This window comes from Carassius auratus, chromosome 30 (assembly GCF_003368295.1).
Source record: "Carassius auratus strain Wakin chromosome 30, ASM336829v1, whole genome shotgun sequence".
NCBI classification, from domain to species: domain Eukaryota; kingdom Metazoa; phylum Chordata; class Actinopteri; order Cypriniformes; family Cyprinidae; genus Carassius; species Carassius auratus.
In genome coordinates, this window is record NC_039272.1 from 5440562 (window position 1) to 5465348 (window position 24787).

At 36.3% G+C, this 24787-nt stretch overlaps 1 protein-coding gene across 3 annotated transcripts in view; it reads right to left on the reverse strand.

The window, feature by feature from the left end:
- LOC113048969 (transmembrane protein 132C-like) overlaps positions 1 to 24787 on the reverse strand; it is a 182812-nt gene that overhangs the window by 3831 nt on the left and 154194 nt on the right. For 2 of the 3 annotated variants that reach the window (XM_026210957.1, XM_026210956.1), the window contains 4 exons: positions 22255 to 22398; positions 5833 to 6038; positions 4146 to 4419; positions 1722 to 1913 (listed from right to left, as the gene is read on the reverse strand). In XM_026210957.1, the coding sequence (XP_026066742.1) occupies positions 1722 to 1913; positions 4146 to 4419; positions 5833 to 6038; positions 22255 to 22398 (816 nt within the window). Of the gene's footprint in view, positions 1 to 1721; positions 1914 to 4145; positions 4420 to 5832; positions 6039 to 7804; positions 7909 to 22254; positions 22399 to 24787 lie in introns of those variants that run through there. The other variant, XM_026210958.1, reaches the window with a different exon arrangement.

The following is a 24787-nucleotide window of genomic DNA, read 5'->3' on the forward strand; positions in this document are numbered from 1 at the left end:
TTTTAGTACAGTCTCAAATCCATAAAACTTTTACTGCTAAAACAAGCAATTCCTCCATTCCAGTCATCATTAACTACAGGGAAGCACAACTCAATAGTATTAAGGGGCTGAAAATAGTGCCTTTAAAGGCATAGTTCAATAGTTCAAAATGTAATTCTGTCATGGTTTGCTCATGCATGTTGTTCTAAACCTGTAAAATGTGCTTGCAGAACACTTAAACCCGGTATGCTCTCAATGTATGGGAAAGAAAAGCATGTATATTTTTCAAAATTTCCAGAAAAAGTTATACAGTTTGGAATGACACTTAAAAAATTGATGGCAAAACGATGGCATCATTTTCATGTTTGAGTGAACTGTCCCTTTAAGACTAAAGTGTCAAGTTTTCAAGAAGCTCACAAAAATATCTGTAGCAGCACTTGCAGACTGTGCAAATTAATTTTAGCTTATCTAAACATGCAGTCGTATGTAATTTAAGAAATACTAAATACTATGCTACGAAAGAGAGAGGTAATTATAGGGTATGGATTATAATTATATAGGATGTAGAATTTCTGGAGTTAATCACAAATGCTCAAGAGACTGAAAACACAAACTGCAGATCACACACCGTATCGAAAATAGTGTACAAGAACAGCCTCCAGATATGTGGCCACCTTGATTTTGGCAGCTTCTTCAATTGAGACAAAAAGCGTTTTTCTTAATATCCGTAATTGCCAATAACTCCAAATGAGACTCTTGCAGTGTTTTCCCACCCACTCTCATTCACTCATAGTTAACCTTGGGCCCTGTACGTGGGAAAATGCTGGCAGAAGCCAGGGAAAGCATTCCGATTTTTAGCAGAGCCGCTATTTTAGATACTTTAATCAGATGATTCCAAACAGCACTGTAGGGGGAAGGAGAATATTAGAGCTACTCGCAGCTCAGTTATAATCACGCTGCCAAAATGAGCGCCGGTGCCTCTAGTGAGGGGCCATTGGTTAATAGAGCAAACAGAGGCTAGAACATTTTGCAGAGCGTGTTTGCATACTGGATTATTTCCGCAGTGGTATCTGTACTGTTGGCAGGGCAGACTGTGGATGGTTGATAGGCGTGCTTTACGATGCCTGGTTTAAAATGTTGCATGGTCAGGAAAGTATGTGAAAGATTGTTCCTTTTTCAAATATTTTAGTCTCTATATTTAGTCTCCAATATCTCTCACTCTCTCTTTAGCCACATACTCTGAAAAAAAAAAAGTATTTAACCAGGTTGTAAAGAAAAATGAAAATGTATTCTAAAGTGCCACACTATTAGTAACTATTTCTGATTGGAGCTTTGCATGTGAACGCTTCTGTTCATCAGTGGGTTTCCTCGCAGCTGTTTAGGCTTTAAAAGTTTTCTTCAATATTCAAATTCATGGTAGTCTCAATTTTTGGTTGTATTCACCTTATTTCTTCAACAAATAATTGGGTACGGCCATTTGTAACTTGAAAGTGCGCAGGGGTCCTGGTGTTAATGTTTTAGAGCTATGCTGTCAACTCACAGTGGCATTAACTTTTATTTCTGAAATCATCAAGATTGCAATTCACTACAGCCTAAACCTCTAGTTCCAGCAAATTTACAGTAGCCCCAATGTCTACAGCAGCCTCAACATCTAGTTTTAAAATGTAACAGCCTATATTTTTTTTTCTATGATATATAGTAATAACATAAGTATTATGTTGTCCATTTCTCAAGGCTCTCACCTGTTTGGGTGTGTGCAACAGGTCCTGAGCAGTGGTTGTGATGTAGAAGGCTCTGTTGTTGGTGGAACTGGCCTGCAGTGAGAGACTCAAAGAGCCCACAAGCTGAACTCCCAGATCACTGATGGTCACTTTATCATCCACCACTGTGATGGTCTTCTCAGCCAGAATAGAGTCAGAAAAGGGGGATATCACCTGGGAAATACGAAAGCCAATCATCATATTGTTCAGATAAATGAACGTGTCATGCTATCTATCTATCTATGAAATGTACTAATTTTAAACAATTGCTATAAATATCTGAAAACCGTTTCCTGTCCTCTTTTCCATTATATAATATCTCCCATCCTTATAAAAGGCGAGGAGATACAAACTGACGCTTTGCAATTGCTTTATAATGGCAGACAGGCAGTATGACAGGTGCACAAAGAGCTCTCAGAATCAACATGTCATCGTCGAGCACCATATTCTGTTACCGTGGACACAAACTGTTGAGTGACACCATGAGGATTCCCGAACTGAGGGGAGGAAAGGAAGAGGGGGGGGGAGACTAAAATGGCAGAAAATCAAAGGGGTGGAGGAAGCCTAAACGACAGGGAGAGAAACAACATGAAAAAAGAACTGAAGACAATTCCACACAGAATAAAAACTAACTCAAAACCACATGCGAGGTCTTATATAACCATCACAAATTTGGACCAACATGTGAAATGTAAATGGTGACAGACAGACACGAAAAAGCACACATGCGGAGGAAATGAACATAAACACACAAGGGCCCCTTAGTCGACGGGTTTCTAACAGAACGCATGACTCTTGGATGAGCATTCAACACCGCTGAGATTTTAACACCTGTAGACAAACAAGCTTGTTATCACATCTTCGCAATGAGGGGTGAATATTTCCGGTGTGTTTGACAAGGGAGGTGTTACTATTGCTCAGGTTCTTTCTTTGTTTGTCACCTGTCTTTAATTGTGTGCCGGCTTCATTTAAAACTGAGCTGCTCACCAAACAGATGCAGTCAAAGAAACTAGGGGTGTGAATTGGCACTGGTTTCACGATTCAATTCGATTGCAATTATCATGTCAACGATTCGATTCAATTCGATTTCACCATGCATTCTTTGCAACCTCGGTTTTCAATAATCCTGCACATGGCTACATTTTCATCAGTAAATAGTCTGCAAGCAGTAAGATATTTGAACTCCCTTTTTATTTTATCTGCTTCAAATAAAACTTAAGTCTGAACAGGGTAAATACACTAGTGAATGAAAACTAGTATTAAGTGAACACTAGTAAACAAATACTAAAGGCACATGAAACTGTCAAGTACTGAATGCATTTAAAGTGCAGTGTACTACTTCAAAAAGTATTTAAATGTTAACACATGTATACAAATTTACTTAATTTATAACATGATTTCTTAAGTTAGTCGTATTCCCAATATTTTTATTTCAGCTTGACAGGTTTTACACACCACGTGTGTCCTGTCCAGCTCGTTGTGCCTACCAATTCGCTTATAAAAACCAAAATGTGCCCAGATCTCAGATGTATAATTTGTAGGTGGATTAATTTATATTTGCGTATGTGTTTTGCCTCCTTCCGCCATTTTAAACTCATGTGACTGAAACGCGTATATGCAAATGACGTCATTGGCTATAATCGATTAAGGTCTATTACTGCATTGATGCAGAATCAGCTACATCCGCATTGCGATGCATCGATGCAACGATTAATTTCAACACCCCTAAAAGAAACTGGCTATGAATAAATTAGGAATGAGTTTGATTCCCAGGGAATGCATATATTGTACATTTGACATGTACATACTGAAAGCAATGTAAGATGCTTAGGAAAAATGTTTCTACAAGATGTATAAAAGCAAAACTGGATGGATGGATGGATGGATATTAAAATAGCAAATGACATAACATGCCCAAAGTATTTCAGGTTTTACATATTTTTGTCCAGACTTCCAGAATCAACGATTACTAAAGGTGTTTCACAGCCATGCCTCGCAAATGTTTTAGCAATTATTGGCTCCATACATTGTCTAATTGCACATTTATTTATATGACATTTGTTATTATAGACAAAGCTAAATGTTATGATACACGGTACGATTCTTAGAATTAGAAATGTAAAATAGAAAAAAGAATTAAGGAGAATCAATAAATGATTAATGATTTCCTGACATTGTGTAAATATGTAAATCATGTAATCCCTGAAAACATAACAGCAGTCTGATCAGGAGAAAAAGTCTATCAGATAGATAGATAGATAGATAGATAGATAGATAGATAGATAGATAGATAGATAGATAGATAGATAGATAGATAGATAGATAGATAGATAGATAGATAGATAGATAGATAGATAGATAGATAGATAGATAGATAGATAGATAGATAGATAGATAGATATTTACCTGTATATTGGTGATCCCCGGGTCTCTTCCCACCAGCACCCTTCCGTCAATTAGTCGGGCAATGCTTGTATCTTCCACTTTCAGAAAGTCCAGGACCATCTCTGTGATGTCAGCTGACCAATCAGAACCTAGCATGTGCACAAGCTCCCCACCAGGGCTAACTGGCTCGGCCACGAAGTGTGTGAGGACCCGCACCAGAGCGTACTGATACTGCAAGGCACAGCCTCTGCCCTTCCTCTCATCCTCCTCATCATCCTCGCTGTCCCGTGTCGGCCTGGGAAACACAGAACACAGATTAGATAAGAAATCTACATGTTTAGTAGCTGCTGTATGATAATGAAGTGGTGACATTATTTTAGCTGGTGACATTAAGAGAGCTTGGGCATAACTATTTAAAAAAATACTGAAATGCCATCATCACAGTATTCAATAATGCAACACAAATGGGTTGATTTGAGGTTGTTTTCTAAGTTGAAATAATGAGATACTGCTAATGAGATTCTAAGAAAAAATAATGAAATAAATTATAATAATGATTCTAAGAATAATGAAATACAAAGTCAGAATAACAAAACATTCTTCTGCTTTATGGTTTCCTTAAAGGTATAGTTCAGTCAAAAATCATTTACTCACCCTCATGTCGTTCCAAATTGGTATGGCTTTCTTTCTAATATAAAACTAAGAAATAAACTGATCTATAAAAGTGAACTGGTACAGTAGTTGTCGAGCTCCAAAAATTTGGAGAAAAACAACATAAAAGTACCAGAATAGTAGTCCAAATGGCCTGTATGCTAGACGGCGAATTTAAATAATTATTCAATGAAAATCTGATGTCGCTCACACTTCTCATTTTCACTCTTGCATAATGAATCACGCTATTTTTATGAAATCTTCTTTGGAGCATACACTTCAATGGCTTTCACTGTGTGGAAAAGAGCACTGTGAACCTCTCCAAGGAGAAAGTTATACAGGTTTGGAACCAAATGAGACTGAGCAAATGCTGACAGAAAACACGTTTCAGCACATGACTTAATTCTCCAAATGTTACACTGAGGGCCAAGAAGAAAGCAATTATAAACATCTTTGGCAAAACTAAGCTCGTGTATTTCAGTGCAGCTGGCTATCCGACTGATTAGAATCGAGGAAAAGAGTCTGATCTCCAGCCATTATCCAATTTGCTCTTTTCTTCTCCCTTTGCTTTTTTATTTTATTTCATTTATTTTGTTGTCTGCTATTTCCGGTTTGTTTTTGTTTTGATTTTCTTGCCTTGTCTTTTCTCCCTCCATTTTATTTCTCTCTCTCTGAAACTGTGATTACTTCAAATTTCCTGTTCACCTAGAGGGAAGCATTGCATGGGGTGTAAGAGAAAGAGAGAGAGAGAGAAAGAGAGAGAGAGAGAGTGTGTGTGTGTGTGTGTGTGTGTGTGGTTCCTGGTGGTAACAGAGGTTTTGTTGTTGCAAGCAGAGAGGCAGAAATTGGCTAAATTGAAAAATGGGCAGACAGACTGAAGGCCAACGAGCAGAATTAAGCTGTGAAAAACAGATATATATATATAAATATATAAAACAGATCATGCACACAGTGTATACCATGAAAATGAAAGGGATTGTTATAGATCTTTGTGGCTGAACAAACATTGTGCCCTGCCAGCTCAAACACACACACACACATACACACACACACACACCTCTTGTTGGTGATGATGGGTACCCTCCATCCTTTAACTTGGCTGAGTTCGGCATCAGAGACGTCAATCTGCAGCGGTAACCGTGGCACCCAGACGGTGAGCTCTAATTGGCTGGTCAAATAGAGGTAGGTAAAGTTCACTTGAAGAGAGACATGCCCATTCTTCTCTTTCCCGTTCACCAGCACCTCGTCACAACCAAGAGACACCTGCAGTGCAAGAAACAGAAGGGTGAAGTGGAGGTGGATCGAACAGTTGTGATTGTTTTCTGGGTTTTGTAATGGCTGTGGCATTTGTTATGATCCTCCCCCTTGCACAAGCCACAATTACACTCATCTGAAGAGAGAGCACTTTTTTCACAGAATTACATGAAAACAAGAAAAACTGAGAAGTGAGTGTTTCCCTTGCCAGTCTACCTGTCTTTTGCCTGATCTTCCTTTTTTATTAGCTGGACTTTATTTCCTTCCATCTTTTCTCTATATTTTGCCCTCTTAACTCTCTGTCGTGATTAATGGTGCTCTGTATCCGCTGGACGTTTATGACACTTTGATGGGCTGTGTCTTTGTGACGTTGCCATAGTGAACAAAGCACCACACACACACACACACACAAGCTCAAGCAGCGTGAAGCAGTCACATCTCACTATTACAGCTCAGGGTCACGGTGGGGACAGACCGAAATTTGAAAAGATTGCATGTGTGTGTCCACAGATCATGCAGTGCTCAAATCGCTCTAGCTTTTGTGCTTCGTCAGGTGCTTTTATTTCATAAACATGTTCCATAGTGTACTTCCTGCTAATATTAATCACCTAACAGTGAAAGCAAGAGAGAACAAGAGCTGGAGAAGAAATAAGAGCGCTGAAGACAGATATTCAGAGCAAACCAGACCAGGTAACAACACTTTTTTTTTAAATTAATTTAAGCAGCTATATTATGCATTGCTTATTTCATAATGTTTGTTTACACTACATGTTTAATCATTTTATTTACCATACACTGTAGTTTTGTACATAAAAAAACTATTGCTTTATTGCTTTGATCTGTATGTACATAATTGCTAACCATTTACTGTTAACAACATGAAGCAATGATTTCTTCATTGAGAAATACCTGAAGGCTGCATGGCATTGCTATAACTTCATTTTATATTTACATTCAGATTCCAGAAGTTGTTCCTTTATAGGCCTTTCAAAGAACTATTAAATAAAGAGTTGTAAGCCATGAACTAAGTAATCGGCTTTGCAATAAATCATAATATTATAGAGTTTGATTTTAATCAAAAGCATACTTGAAAATCTGATATAAAGTGTGTTCTTTGTTTTTTAAGGTAATGAATCCCTTGTTCCTTGTGAATGACAATCAAATATTACAAATTGACAATTACACAAGTTTTTTTTCAGAATAAACATGTTTAAGCAATTTTATCATAGATCACACAATTTCAAGAATGGGTTACCATACTTCGTCACATCACTGGAAATGTATTCCGAATCCTACACCATGTTTGTAATACTCTGATTTACCATTTTACATTAAAAACAAATAATGAGGCAAATTATTTTGGAGAAAAAAAATATCAAGAGGTCTAGGAATACTTGATCTGGGAGTGCAAGAGAGAGAGAGAGAGAAAGAGATGGATAGAATTGCCATTCTACACAGACAAAGAACCTTTTAAAAGCAAGTACAACTAAAATGAACCGTGATTCATTCCACACAGGCAATTAGAGTAAAATATGTAATAAAATGTCATTCCATCAAATTAAATGCACTCACACACACACACACACCCTGAGAGGATGTATAACAGACCCCGTGCTGTGCATGTCTTTTATATAGGATGTAATGTTCCACAACACAATGATAGTTGATAAAAGGCACCCTCCAGAAGTGCTCAAGTTTTTGTGTGTACGAGTGTGACTCTCGAAAGAGCAATTACCCAGAATTCCGTGCAAGGACGCTACGCTCAATTTCTCTACCTTTGCTTCCATCTCTGTTCTTGCAATTTGCACCTTTTTCAATCCACCCATCTTTCTGATCATCTCCAGTGTTGTTCTCTGCAGGAGAAATGACTGTCAGGACTGAGGACCGCAAGGCTAATGGCACAGGAAAATAGCAGCTAAAGTGGCATGTGGCCATATCAGAACATCAAAAACATGACATGATAAAAACATTCTGGAAGCTGGACGCAGCATCCCACTTCTCCTCTGAGTGTATAACAAACCAAGTTTATCCAAATAAGCAGCATATTAGACTAGTTTTGCATTGTATTGAAAAATTCAGTTATAACACTATACGAATCATGTTTTTCTGTCAGGTTGAATCTATGTACTGTACGAAGCTAAATATTAACAGGTATTCCTTGACACTGGTCTTTTGTTCATTCTTCTACACCTGGTTTCTCAGTTTTCCTCCCGTCCTGCAGATGATGCCGTATTATTTCATGACTTCAGAACGGACCTGTATAAACACTTCCCTTCGTCAAAGCCAAAGAGCTGAGCCATGGATTTGATGACACTGAAAAATCGATTTAATCTCTGTCTCTATTTTAAAGAGAGGGGGAGAGGAGACTGGGCAATGAGAGAGACAGAGAGAGAGAGAGAGAGAGAGATGAAGGCCAGTGTCTCTTTGCAGAGAGGACCACTATAAAGAGAAAATTATGTCTCAACAAGAAAGGGCAAACAACCCAAAAACAATTGGAGGGTTTCTAATACCCTTTATAAAATGAATCAGGTTTTCCTCCATTTGAACCATTAGGTCCTGATATTTAGAGAGAATTTAGAGAGAAACTCCTTTTGATTGAGAATAACATACACATGGACGACTTTGAGCCCCAACAAAACTCCTACACGCACACACAAAAAAAGGATATACAAATTTTTTTTATACTACAGGGCCAATGAAGCTCAAATCTGATTGGCTGATGAACATTCTAAGATGTGCAATTATTTTCAGGGAAAGCACAGGTAAAGTAGTTCCAGGCAGGTTTTGACCACATTACATGTCCATATCACTTTGCCACATGATTTCTGTAATCTTAAAAGCCTACAACAGCTAAAGAACCAAAACCCACAACAACACAGACCAAGCAAATAAACATAGTAAACAATAGGATAAAAATGACTAATTATTTCTACAAAATTATGTTTTAAAGCAAATTATGTTCATGTTCACAAATTGCGACAAAAGTATCATTTTTTATGAACCTCATCAGATTACAGAATCACTTATTTTGAATTTTAAAAAGCCACAACTATTGCGTTGATCTGCTCTCAGTTTTACTTTTCTACCAGCAGAATGTTGCTTTTCCTGTTCTCAATTTTAATTCATTCCACTCTTTCTGTTCTGTGTCTTCCTCCACTCTTTGCTCATCTCTGGAGTGATAAATCACAGATTATTTGGCTGACAATGCAAAACAGCGCCAGGTGCCACAATCCACCAATCCCATCATCCACCCAGCTCGCAAATTACTCGGAAGAATTGGCACTTGCTTCTCTGCCGCGGTGAAGGAGGAGAAGAGAGAGACGGAGATTGGTAGGGGGCAAAGAGGAGGTAAGAGAGGGAGAGAGGAACAGAAATAAAGGGGAAGACAAAGATGGTGGGCATCAGCTGGAAGGGGTGGAATCAATTTCCTAGACAGGCAAGAGCATCTCTGGTTCACTGCTTGCAGAGGAATGCTCGGGTACAAAGAGAGGTTTTTAAAACAGATAGATGATCCCACACAGGGATCATCTTCACTTTTACTGCTTTTACAGCATGATGCTGGAGAATGCACACATGCATCTAAACTTCCTTATGCTCTGACGAACCTGCTACTACATCAAGAGCGTAGATTTAGATTGGGAACAAAGTTAAGATACTGAACACTTTCATCGAATGTATTACAAGCATGTGTCATTTCCATCTGTAAAATTAAAGTATTTTTATTTACTTTTAGAAATTTAATTAATGCATCTATGGAATTCTAAAGACGTTAACTTGCAGGTTGTGTTTAAGCACGTATGAATGTATTCAATAATGCAAATATTAAGATTATTATGTGGAATATTTTATTAATGCACAAAATATAACAAATAAGTTTTAGCATTTATCAGATAGCCTAGCTTATTTATATATTGTAAATAATTGGAAAAAATGATGGTCAGTATTTTTTTTTTTATAAATGCTTTTATTTACAAAGGATGCATAACACAGATTAAAAGTAAAAGTGTAGACATTTAAATTGTTACAAAATATTTCTGTTTCAAATAAATGCAATTATTTTTACCTTTTTATCAAAGAACTATATATATATATAACAGATATATGTATCTTGACTCCTAAAAAAAATATTCATATTACAATATTAAGCAGAACTTTTTTAACATTTATAATAAGCTTTGAATAACTGAAATAAACTTTTTATAAATAAAAAATAAATCTTGAAGGATAAAATTAATATATGCCATATGTCAAGAAAATTGAATCCGTTGAATCCATAAACACTGCCAAATTTTTTACATCTGCGTGACTGTACATTGGTATACTCTGACTGATTTTGAGACGTCCTTGCCAATAAACCAATCCCACGGCCACAAACTACATTAATGCTGAGAACCACTTGGTCTCTGAACTAGTTTGTAGTTTGCACTCACATCAACAGTGATATAGAGTTACAGTTACCCGCTCATCCAAGCTGGCCTTTCTTCCAAAGAGTTTACACTGTGATTGAATTTGAATTTAGAGCATTTCCACTGCAGAAGGCGATGCATTCAGATTCCAGGTTCTAAATGTGACACTGCCTGCGGTTAGAGACTCCCATGGTGCCGCGTGTGGGAATCTGGCACTGTTAAACATACATGATGAGTTTAAAACTTCATCTGTCAATCTTCCCCTTCAGGTGATTTCTCAAAATGCACATCTTCAGAGTAAGATTTCTGATATTAGACCCACATAGTATAAACCTTTCTCTCTCTCCATATGTTGACTCTCAGAGTACTTAGCTTAGCATAATTTGATTTTTTTTCTGATTGATCATAGAGCTCATGGTTGCCTGTCGCCTTGCATTCATGACGTGGGACTTAAAAGCTCTGCAAATGATCAGAGCATCACCGAGGAACACAGAGATGAAGGAAGATTAATAGGCAGAGTGAGAGAGAGGCGACGCAGAGTTCAAAAGTGTGATGCTAACCTTACGTCTTACATCTTTAATCAATCAAGAGTGCTTTTCATCTGCATGCAAGATTCTTGTTGATGTAGTTTCAGCTTATTCCAAATACACTTAAATGCTTATTCACCATGAAAATTATTTTTACCAGAGCATGCAATCAGCAGTCATTAGTGAGTCACAAACTCTTTAGTTCATGGCATCATCAGATCTGTACTAATTTTTCACTTACTCGGATACTTACAAACAGACATTCACTCAAGCTAGATGTTTAACAAAATAAAAGGTCATTATTTACTCACGCTCATTTCAAACCTGCATGTTTTTTTGTTTTGTTTTTTATTCTGTTGAAATCAAACTAGCATGTTTCCATGCAACAAAGGTGAATGGAAAGTAAGGGCTGTCAAGCTCCAAAAAATAAGAAAAAGGCACAATAAAAATAAACTACAGTTTGCCATGTGTACCATATTCTGAAACCACTGTTAACAAAGGTATTACAATACTTCTTTACAATATCATATCATAATATACAATGTGTGTTATCTTTTACATTTTTTTTTTTTTCATTTTTTTTTGATGTATCCATAAAACAAACAAATAAATGAAAAATGTATGCTTTTTTATAAATTGATTGTTACATAATAGTTTTGCTATTCAGTATATCTTCTAAATGGCACATTCCATTATGACAACTTACCCCATATGTGTCAATGTGTGTTCAACAAAAATATTCAATTTAAAAAGTTTATTTATTTATTTTTTTGGTGGCAAAAACTAAGGTGTGGAGAAAATATACACTATTAAATATTCACTGACCAAAAATAGCATAACTAGCCCCAGTCTTCCATATTTTGTTGCATGGTAAGCATCTGTTTCTTCTCAAAGGAACATTTAGTAAAAATCTAAACTGCAAAAAAAATAATAAATAAATAAAAAATGTAGGATAATTTTGAAAATGTACTGAATGTTATTTTGATAAAAAATCTTCCTCTCCACCATATAGCTCTTAAATTTCATTCTTGCTTGTGAACATTCAATCCTGCCACCTTAAAAAAAAAAAAAAAAATTATATATATATATATATATATATATATATATATATATATATATATATATATATATATATATATATATATATATATATATATAAGTATAAATGTGTGAAACTACATGAGGGTAAGAGTAAATGATCACAAAATGTTCAGTCTTCTGCAGCTCTCTGAAACACTTGGGGCAGGCGGGTTGATTTCTGCGAGTCAGTTTGTCCTAGAAAGGGAAGCCAGGTCTTTTTCAAACTTCTGAAATTGATATGCGGCATATTTACATAATATTTGCATAGGTATATAAGTCATAGGTGTCCCCAATATGTCTGATATTATTATTAGTGGTCTAAACCTTCATCAAACATATCCTCTTTGGGAGATGAACTAAAAACAAAGCCCTTCTTAGAGACGAGTCAAAAGATACACATATTCCCACAAATAGTGTCCTTACAAAACAGAGCAGTATGATGAAGCCAAAAAGACCTCAAAACCAACTCGGACAGGTTCGCTGCAATGACCGGGCGAAAATTAAATGCATGTTTAAAAGTTATCAGTAAACACTGAATGTCAGCTTGCCGGTTTAAAATTTGCATCTCAGCTACAATCTGCCATTATTTCTCATAAACACCTTAAAGCGTCGCATCCATCTGTGTGAGCGTGTGTATTTGGTTACTTAACACAGTTTGCTATCATATCATGTGAAGTGAATCTGATTAGAAATACTGCCATCACAGCACAGCACCAGCAGCTATGTCAGTTTCATTTTCCACAGCGTCTGTTTGAGTAGTTTATCTGTACACACACACACACACACACACACACACACACAGATGGAAGCTTTGTTCTAAGGTGTTTATGGTGAAGAAAACAGCATATTGTTGAATAATTCAGGAGAAAAGACCTTTTAACCTAACAGAAAGTTTCCATATGTCTGTCAGAATGCTGCATGTCAGATAACTTACAGCATCTGTCAGCATTTTGCCTGAGAAATAATATACATAAACACACAAGAACATAAGCAGGGCATATGCATGCTTAGCCGTTTTATCATGGATTGTGTGGGCAAAGTTTCCGACTGACACTCGGTCATGTGTTTAAAATCCATTGGCCATCACGTGAGCCTGAGAATGCTTTTAAAAAGGCGTTTAATAGCTCCCGTTGGGAAGGGGAGGGTTTGGGGAGGAAGGTTAACTGATTCCTTCCTACTCTCTCACGTGGGCTCACAGGAGGAGGAAGGTTAGGTCAAAGGCTATTGCCAGAGCTGGAAAAAGCCCCTGGGAGGGTCTCACAAGGTCCATTAGTTGTGAGTTACGGGTCCACTGGGCAGAGACGGCAGTATTATGGGAGCTTAGCCATATCCATTGTACATCACGAGCTCAGAAAGAAGCTATATCTATATAGTTTTAAAAGGGCGTCCAGGTGATTGATTAGCGGCTGTGATGTTTATGGGGGTCATGAGCAGTTTATGTCCATATTATTGAAATTCTTCTGATTATGCACTATAACAGCCCACTCTTTTCTAAGTATTCAACACTAGTAACAAAATAGATACTTACATTTGAAAGAAAAGAGAAAAGCATGAGGACAATTGCTAAAGAACTGTCAAAACAGTACAGTTGACCATGTTTTTTTGTTTTTTTTTTAAATAATATGTTATTACATTAGATTTAGAATTACATGACATAACACAATTACTAACATTTTAAATACAATTAAAATATGAAATGATAAATAGAAATGTAATGTAAAATAATAATAAAACTATAATAGTATCTCGGTGATACTAAAATAGCAGGCCATTTTAAGTTGAATTAGCAGGGCTTCCAGTTTAAAGTTGCTTGCAAAAAATATTTTTTATAAAAATGCTAAAAAAATGTACCCACATAAAGATCCCTCATATTAAGATCTGGAGGGTTTCCAGTAATAAAAAATTAATCAGCATCACTGGATTCATGGCCACGATTTATAAAAATGACTAATGTAATCTTAATGAAAGATTGATCATAGCTAAGTAACGATTTTGGATGAGAAATAATTAAAAACGCACGTGCACACACACACACACACACACACACACACACACACTGCAGCCCTCTTTCCCTCTCTCTCTTAACAAACATATGTTGTTTCTGTGCAGCTCAGCTGAAACTGACAATAGGAGCGGCCTGATGCTTGTAACCCGATCAGAGTTTTACCCGATTACGGGCTCGCCGGATATCTGCCTGCCTGTCACTGTAAAGTGAATGAGTTATTAAACAGATTAGCACCGTACAGCTCTCTGCACCGCACTCTCTCTTACATAGAGGACACCTGCAATGTCTCCACTAGCACAGATACAGTAAAATCCAATCATTTTACACAATAAATGAATACGTTACAACAGATAGAAGGGAAAAAATGTGAAAGGCAGAGGAAAAAAAGGGGTGAGGATGTGAAAGATTTATAATCCTCTTTGTTTTGTGTGTCCTCAAAACCTCTGCCTCTCCATGCTTCTGTCCTTCTTGTTCTTTGTCAAATTCAATTACCGCAGACATTACTGAGGGAGTCTTCACAGGAACCAATTAAGGCCGTGGCCTCGCTCTCACAGACGCTGGTTAAACAGTGGGATTTGAGCGCTAAAGCCTATGGGATCTCTTTAGCCTGCTCCTTTATTTATTTGATCAGCCATCATTACGAGAGCCCTTCAACCCACACAAACGTGGAACTGATTAACCACAGTGTGTGACGATAAAGATAAGATCGCATTCACACCTCAACCTGCAGGGTGACATCTTTTATAAAGGGCGACATTATCCGTTACTTCAACCCTGAATTCATTAATTCGTTTGCCATTGAGAAGGAACACATGAGCTGTATTTCCTGCCATAATTAACTTTTATATTGTGTCCACCACACATAGCTGGAGATCTGCAGAATAATTTTAGGGTCCTACGATTTCAGCAGAAAATGCAATGGAATCGCAGAAGGCAGTAACACAAATAAAGTTTGCGTATAACGTGGATTATGGTCATCAAATTGTGATATGGACTACTGTATGAAAACTAAATCACAAAAACACTGCTATTTAATTATGAATTCTGCATGTTCTGCGTGTGCCTGTGTGAAGGAATGGGACAGGTTTTGTGTGCTTAACACATATTCAAGCATCTGTGACTCTCGTGGTGTTTTCAACATCTGCCGTCTCACTGTATGAGAACTTCATCTTCAGAGCTGCTCTGAGAGTCACTACAACATTTTACCATTTCATTTGAGAAAAACTATCGTCACATCATGTACGCAGAATTTCCAAGGCTTTTATGACAGCCCGTCAAAATAAAGGTTCGGATTAACTTGAAGAAATTGTGACAGAAATATTTTACAGCAGGATGAACTTATTCACAGTAGTAGTAATAATTAAATTGTAAAAAACTGTGTTTTAGTTTTAACAGTAAACCTGTTTTGCAGCACTCTTTGCCAAAAAAACAAAAAGGAATTGTTCCATTTGATTTAATTTTAAAAGACTAAACTGGTAATGATCGATGCCTTCACATTGCTTTTGACAATATTTGTATTAAATTATAAAACCAGAACAATTAAAACAGACAAAACAGAATTTCTAAAACTTAAAAAAAAATTAAGTTGTTAAAGTTTTATGAATTTATATGATTAGGCGTGCTTTGTTTTGATTAAAAGTGAATTAAACCATTAAATTAGAACCCAGAATAATTAAAAAGCAAATGTCTGAATTTGGGAACAAAGAAATGGAAGTTGAAATTGTTGTTAAATGCTATAAACTGTATTGTTTCAATTAATCGGTCATACTTTTTGAGTGCTACAATTCAATTCAACTAATCAAACAGAGTCCAGAAAAGTTAAAACGGAAAAATGCCATCAGTACAAACTCTAGCAATCGTATGCTTGATTACTGTTACATTTTAGAGAGGGTACTTGGAAAAAAAATTCTACTCTTCAAGGGGTCCCTGACCCCAAAAAGTTTGAGAACCCCTGGAAAAAATAAAGCTGGGGTGTGTTAGCCTTGTGAACATTTCCTGTAGTTGAGTTTATCCTGACGGTGCACTTCTGGATCTCGTCCACAGTTGCAGCACCAACATGTTTCCTGTTTACACCTGTCACGCATGTCAGCCGGAGGTCAGACACACATTTTTATGACAACTGCAAGTAGACAGCTACACCTGCCGCAATTTCCCAACCACATGTTTCTGTCATGAAGCAGATTCTCTTCTATCCTGATGCTCTTTTTTCCCCATCACTACACCAAAAGAAAATAAGCGTCCTGTAATTTCCTTAATAACACACTCTGTTGTTCAACCTTGCATTAAAGCTCTGGAATGGGTTTTTCATTGTTACCGGGTATTGATTATATTTAAACTACATATTGCTGCTTGTAAATGGAAATTGCCTCAGCACCATGGAAAGTTCAGTTATTAGCTCAGAGCTCAGGAGAGCATGACAACACAGACTCTGATGCTACTTCCACGCAACCCCCGAGGGAACAATTGACCATCGGCCCCCAAAAATAAAGGGTTTTTTATCTTTTACAAAAGAAAGAGAGTAGGAAATGTAGAGTACAACAATGACACTACTTCCCTTCATTATAACAGTTAAAGCACCATGTAAGCATGCTAATTAAAGCAAAACTGCTAAGAAAGTATCATTCAAAAGTAAAAAAAAAAAAAAGATATTTCTTATGCTCATGTAGGCTGTATTTATTTTATATATTATTTGATATTTAATTTCAAAAGTACAGAAGAAACCGTATTACATTTTACAATTAAATTTTTTTTTTGAAGTAACAAACTTCTTGTTTAATTTAATTTAATGCAACAAATCCTAAAGTTTTGTAACAGACCTTACAAATCTTAGTTTTGTATGCACACACACACAAATATATATGTATATTTATATTACAGTGTATACACACACACACACATACATAACTTAACCCTAAAATACAGTAGTCTGTAAAATCACCAACAACCTCCAGAAAGCTGGGGTGATGCTCTGTCAATCTACCGACCGCAGCAGAATTTGACACAGAATTACAGATTCTACACTTCAAGATGCAAACCTCTGATCAACACCAAAAATAGAAAGGCAAGATTCTTCACAAATGCGAGCCAGTAGAGTTTTGGAACTGAGTTGATGGACCGATGAGACAAAGATGAACCTTTATCTAAGTAATTGGAAAGCAAAAGTGTGGAGAAACTGGGAACTGCAAGTGATCCTACAGTAAGTATACAAGCTCATCTGTAAAGCTGGGTGGAGGTGGTGTCATGGCATGGGCTCTAGAAAAGGACCTCTTCATTTTAATGAAGACTTAATGTATGATGGAAGTATCAGAATGAATTTGGAAGGGTACAAAATCATCTTGGCTACCAATATTCAAGAAAATGCTACCAGACTCATTAGAAAGCACTTCATATTGGATCAGGACAATGACCCAAAACACCCTGCCAGTTCAGTCAAGGACTTTATCAGGGCAACGAAATGTAAAGTCTTAGATTGCCCAAATCAATCTCCAGATTTAAATCCGATTGAACATTAATTTCACCAGCTAAAGAGGAGACTAAAGACAGAAACTTTTGGCAAATGGCCGCATTAAAAGCTTTGGGAAAAGCATTTCGAAGCATAAGACCAAGAGTCTGGTGATGTCTATGGGTTGCAGACTCAATGCTCTGATTCCATGCAAGGGATCTGCAACTAAATATTAGCTTTTAATCTTTTAAATCTGCCTTAAATTCAGCTGTTCCAATACTTACGCTCACATCAAATAGTGGGATGAACTCTAAAAGTGCTGTCCTTTTTATTTGGTAAAACGTGTACTGTATGTGTCAAAAGCCCTAATAATAAAACGTGACATTCTAAAGTTTTGTCGCATATTCATCTTTTAATCATATTTGCAAATGTATTCACTCCGCAGCAGAGAAAGATATTTTGTATTTATTGTTCCAATACTTATAGAGGGCACTGTATATATATATATATATATATATATATATACAGTATTGTTCAAAATAATAGCAGTACAATGTGACTAACCAGAATAATCAAGGTTTTTAGTATATTTTTTATTGCTACGTGGCAAACAAGTTACCAGTAGGTTCAGTAGATTCTCAGAAAACAAACAAGACCCAGCATTCATGATATGCACGCTCTTAAGGCTGTGCAATTGGGCAATTAGTTGAAAGGGGTGTGTTCAAAAAAATAGCAGTGTCTACCTTTGACTGTACAAACTCAAAACTATTTTGTACAAACATTTTTTTTTTCTGGGATTTAGCAATCCTGTGAATCACTAAACTAATATTTAGTTGTATTGCCACAGTTTTTTAAAACTGCTTGACATCTGTGTGGCATGGAGTCAACCAACTTGTGGCACCTCTCAGCTGTTATTCCACTCCATGATTCTTTAACAACATTCCACAATTCATTCACATTTCTTGGTTTTGCTTCAGAAACAGCATTTTTGATATCACCCCACAAGTTCTCAATTGGATTAAGGTCTGGAGATTGGGCTGGCCACTCCATAACATTAATTTTGTTGGTTTGGAACCAAGACTTTGCCCGTTTACTAGTGTGTTTTGGGTCATTGTCTTGTTGAAACAACCATTTCAAGGGCATGTCCTCTTCAGCATAGGGCAACATGACCTCTTCAAGTATTTTAACATATGCAAACTGATCCATGATCCCTGGTATGCGATAAATAGGCCCAACACCATAGTAGGAGAAACATGCCCATATCATGATGCTTGCACCTCCATGCTTCACTGTCTTCACTGTGTACTGTGGCTTGAATTCAGAGTTTGGGGGTCGTCTCACAAACTGCCTGTGGCCCTTGGACCCAAAAAGAACAATTTTACTCTCATCAGTCCACAAAATGTTCCTCCATTTCTCTTTAGGCCAGTTGATGTGTTCTTTGGCAAATTGTAACCTCTTCTGCACATGCCTTTTTTTTAACAGAGGGACTTTGCGGGGGATTCTTGAAAATAGATTAGCTTCACACAGACGTCTTCTAACTGTCACAGTACTTACAGGTAACTCCAGACTGTCTTTGATCATCCTGGAGGTGATCATTGGCTGAGCCTTTGCCATTCTGGTTATTCTTCTATCCATTTTGATGGTTGTCTTCCGTTTTCTTCCACGTCTCTCTGGTTTTGCTCTCCATTTTAAGGCATTGGAGATCATTTTAGCTGAACAGCCTATCATTTTTTGCACCTCTTTATAGGTTTTCCCCTCTCTAATCAACTTTTTAATCAAAGTACGCTGTTCTTCTGAACAATGTCTTGAACGACCCATTTTCCTCAGCTTTCAAATGCATGTTCAACAAGTGTTGGCTTCATCCTTAAATAGGGGCCACCTGATTCACACCTGTTTCTTCACAAAATTGATGACCTCAGTGATTGAATGCCACACTGCTATTTTTTTGAACACACCCCTTTCAACTAATTCAACTAATTGCCCAATTGCACAGCCTTAAGAGCGTGCATATCATGAATGCTGGGTCTCATTTGTTTTCTGAGAATCTACTGAACCTACTGGTAACTTGTTTGCCACGTAGCAATAAAAAAATATACGAAAAACCTTGATTATTCTGGTTAGTCACATTGTACTGCTATTATTTTGAACAATACTGTATATATATATATATATATATATATATATATATATATATATATATATATATATATAGTGGTGTAATGTAATGAGGTAAAAATACTTTGTTACAGTACTTGTATCTGTGCTTGAGTTTTTATATTTCAGCCAACTTTTACTTAAAACTACATTTCCTAATTAATATGTATACTTTACTACAATACATTTCCACTAAGTGTATTCGTTACTTACTACAAAATAGTCAGAAGAACACAGACTACAGGAAAGCATGTTAAATGAATCAATGGTTTGGCATTTGCAAGTTAGACTCCTAAAAACACATTTGCTCAAGTGCAAACAAGTGCATGCCACGCACAACCTCGAATGATTTTATTTTCCACTCAAGTTCCACTCATGTTCCTAGCTCTATCTGTCGGTGGATCACCAGCTTTCTGACAGATAGGCAACAGCTAGTGAGACTGGGGAAATTCATGTCAAACAGCTGCTCCACCAACACTGGTGCACCTCAGGGGTGTGTTCTCTCCCCACTGCTCTTCTCCCTGTACACCAACGACTGCACCTCTAAAGACCACTCCGTCAAGCTCCTAAAGTTTGCAGACGACACTACAGTCATCGGTCTCATCCAGGATGGTGATGAGTCTGCTTACAGACAAGATATTGAGCAGCATGCTGTCTTGTGCAGTCTTAACAACCCTGAGCTGAACACGCTCAAAACAGTGGACTTCAGGAGAAACACCCCCGGATTATAATTCCTGGGAACCACAATCTCTCAGGACCTGAAGTGGGATGATCACATTGACTCCACTGTTAAAAAGAACCAAAAAAAGTTTGTAATTTCTTTGACAGCGGAGGAAGTTTAACCTGCCACAGGAGCTGTTGAAACAGTTTTCTTCAGCTTTCATTGAGTCTGTCCTGTGCACTTCAATAACTGTGTGGTTTGGTTCAGCTACATAATCAGAATTGGGAGAGGACTACGGAGACCGGTTTGGACTGCTGAAAGGATTATTGGTGCTCCCCTGCCCACCCTTCAAAAACTGTATACATTCAGAATGAGGTAAAGGGCTCAGAAAATCACTCTGGATCCCTCACATCCAAGTTCCCCTTTTTGAACTTTTGCCATCTGGCCAGCGCTTCAGAGCAGCAAATACCAGCAAAGCCAGGCACAAGAACAATTTCTTCCCCCAGGCAATCTAATTCATTAACAGTTAAATGTTCCCCACTTACACAATAAATATGTGCAATATCCTTTTTTTATTTTTGTTACCACATCCATCCCAGTACATCCCTGCATCTCATTCTATTCTATTCCATTATCATCTATAGCACAACTGTTCTTTCAAATAATTTTTCAATTTATTTTGCAATATTTGTCTTTATATTAACTTTTTTTTTGTCTGCGTTGTTGTCTCTGTGTACTGGAAGCTTATGTCAATAAAACAAATTCCTTGTATGCGCAAGCATACTTGGCAATAAAGCTCTTTCTGATTCTGAAGTCGAGGCTAGGTTGTGTTATATACAGTGTATCCTCTGGAATAATATGGTAAGTGTTGTTGTAATGATGTGCAATCTGACGTTATCAAGTAGACTATATCACCAAATCACACACAGAGTGCACGCACATTGATTTATTAGTCTATTAAAAATAAAAATTCCAGGCATTCTAAATTGTAGATGGCTAAAATGCTTCTGTATGCTTTTTATATTTATATCATTTAATGTATGCCTAGTTAATTTAATTTATATCACACAAAGAGTATCACAAAGAGTTATATTCAAAGAGTATATTCTACAATCATTTTATATGCATGTACAATATATGCATACACATGCACTAAGTGATTAGTTTGAGCTGTCAGACAGTCTGAACAGAAAACTCCTCTCAAAAAAGCAGTATTTAAAAAAAAAAAAAAAAAAAAAAAAAAAAAAAAAACAGTCCATCTAGCGGTTTTGAACGCCTAAATGTCACCTAAATGTCACCTTAGAAGATCATCTCTAGTCCAGTGAACACCAAAACGGGAAGATCAAATACGTCACAGGTTGAGTAAAACGACCAGTTTGCATCTGAACATTTTTGTGCATAAATACTGCAGAAGTTGAACAATACTTGAATAAATAATCAGACGGGTATGGCGTGGTTGGTTTGTTTATATTTGAAGGTGTTTCTTCCTGTTACATCAGAATTTTTCATCCTTATAGTTCCATCATTCTTTCGTCGGTTCTGCTACCTTTCATGTCTTAATTTGCATCAGCTCAGTCGTTTCATGTGACTCATCTCACGTTTGTCTTCCCGACCATTATTCAGTTCTGTAAATGTCTTTTTTGTGTATGTTTGCATTTCTGAGCGTGAATACTTCCCAAATGTCTTTGCAACTCAAAGCAACTAAAAAAAGAAAAAAAGAATAGGTGTAGTGGTGGGGAAGGTGGGGGGGGGGTAACAGCTTTCGCAGGCACATTATGTTTTTCTCATCTGTTCATCTGCCTCCACTCTGGGCTTCCCAGAGTCACCCTGGAACCTGTCGCTTCTACTTTTTGCAAGATGAAGTCCCCACTCCTGTCTTAACTTTTGATGGAGAGTGGGGGGCACAGGATGAAGGTGGTACCCTGAGATATAAAGCAGGTGAGCTCTCACCTTGAGGACATCCTCATCTGTGGAGATGCAGGTCACGGGGTCATCAACCTCTCTCACCGTTCCGTCCTGCTCCACGGTAACAACCTTGACCGGGATGGCAACGCGCCGTCCGGTCAGAATCGCTGTGTTCAGGATCTCAGTGTCCTATGTGAGACAGACATTTGCCATTTAATTTATATATACATTTATATATATATTTATTCATAGAACCATATACCACAATATTAAAATTATTTACATTTAAATATTATAATTAGGGCTGTCAATCGATTACAGTTTTTTTATCTAAATAATTACGCAATGTGGAAATTAAATAATCTGTTTAATCGTATAATCCCATTTCAACTAACACTTTGAAAAGGCTTTTATTTTAATATGGATGTTTTATTTTTATTTTTAGATTTTTTAGTTTTTATCGTAATTGTAAATAGGATTTTTTTTTTATATATAAAATTAATCTCTAAATAAGAAACTAAAACTGCCAGTAGTTGGCAGTAAATGTCGTAATGTATAAGCCAGTCATTCCGATTCATTCACACAATTCATTCAAAATTCAGATTCATTCAGAAATTGTGTGTTGCTTGGAGACAACAGTTCTGCTATTGCTTTAATAGGAATAATATATACGTTCTGAGAACAACACACTAAGTTCTTAGTTATTGGACCGTGTTATAACATCAATATCACGTTTGCACCTATGCTGTTCATAATGAAAACAGCACTCGTTGTTTGTGATATCGCTTAACTATATCATAAGGATTTTTTTTATTTTTTTTTTATAAAAGTACATTGAATAACACGTTAAATCAACATCTCTAATTATAATATATTTATATTAGGACTGTCGATTTAATGTGTTAGTTTGGCACAACTAACTATGGAAAAATATTGATTTTTTTCTTTTTTTTCCTTTTTTTTTTTGCTGAATGAATCCGCAGATGTTAACGAAGCCAGTGATTCTGTGACCCATTCATGACAGTCACTTGCTTCATGTGAATATAATTGGCTGAATGAATGAATGAGTGACCAATTGGCAGATTTAGTTTCATGTTGATCAGTGTCATTTCATTGTAACATTTGAACATTCACAAAATAAAAAATTATAACAATTTATTAATATAATTTATGCAATACTGTATCAAAAATTTATTTATATACTATTGCAATGTCTGTACACTTATTTTCTAATTGGAAGACAATAATGACTTCAAATAATCTTTCAGGGGTAATTCCTCAGGCAAAAATTGAGGTGTGATTAATTTGTCATTAATTAAACAACACACCAGGTAAAGCAAAAAATAAAAAATTGGAAGTACTCAACAGCCCTAATGTATATGGAGTTTTAAATGCATCTAAAACTTTCCCAAATCAATTTTTGGAAACTTTCCACCCCTTTCCTTTCACATTATTAAAATGTTGCATGCAATACTTGAACAGCTGAAATCCACCGCAAACACAGATAAATTGATTTGAAAAATAACAATCTGCAATAAATTGAGGTGCAGGGAAGGCAAGCCTCTCTAATGTAAAGCTGATGCCGGCTGGCTCTGTGATGTTTCATATCTCACGATTGCTCGGCTTTGACAGAGATTAATTATCATATTCTCAATTATACAATCATTTCATCACATTCAGAGAGGGTTAATGGGTCTTCATGTGGGCTTGGGTCTCTTGAAATTCATCTCCTTAAGTATTTACCGCATAAATATTTAGCACAAGAGCACATTCCTCTCGGGAGAAAACACTCCTTTATTGAAAGGAAAAGAAAGAATGAGAGACAGAAAATGAGAGCGAGGGCTCTGAGGAGGCTTGGTCGTGGCCATAATTGACATTTTAGCTTTATGAAAAGGCTGGTAATTACGACGAGAAGAGAGGTCAGTTATCGCAGTATCCATAGTGATAATGAGTCATTACAAAGCCATCGAGAGAAAGACGCTCAAAACCTCCACCGTACAGAGAGACCAGGAGACATCACAAATATATATATATATATATATATATATATATATATATATATATATATATATATATATATATATATATATATATATATATATATATATATATATATATATATTTTTTTTTTTTTTTATTTTTTTTTTTTTGTATTTTTTTTTTTTTTTTTTTTACAAAACTAGTTTTTACTAAAAAATGCATGGTTTGAGGGATCAAATAAAGTGTTAGTAATTAATATAGATGCATGCACCTTTTTGTTAATTTGTGGTCTTCGACCCCAAACATATGTTTTGTGTTTCTCATATGCTGTACAGTACTAAACAAATGTGCATAAAAAAAGATCACATTTGCAAGCTCTCCAAGAATGAGAATTTATGATGTTCAAAAACAGCATATATTGAATGTAGTCAACTGCAACGTTTGATGCATTTCAGACCTTTGATTCCAAGAATCATAAAAAAAATTATATGTAAAAAATATATTAAGCAGCACACCTGTTTTTTCACTGATAATATTGAAAGATGTTTCTTAAAAAAAAAAATAATAATAATAAAATGATCATATTAGAATGATTTTG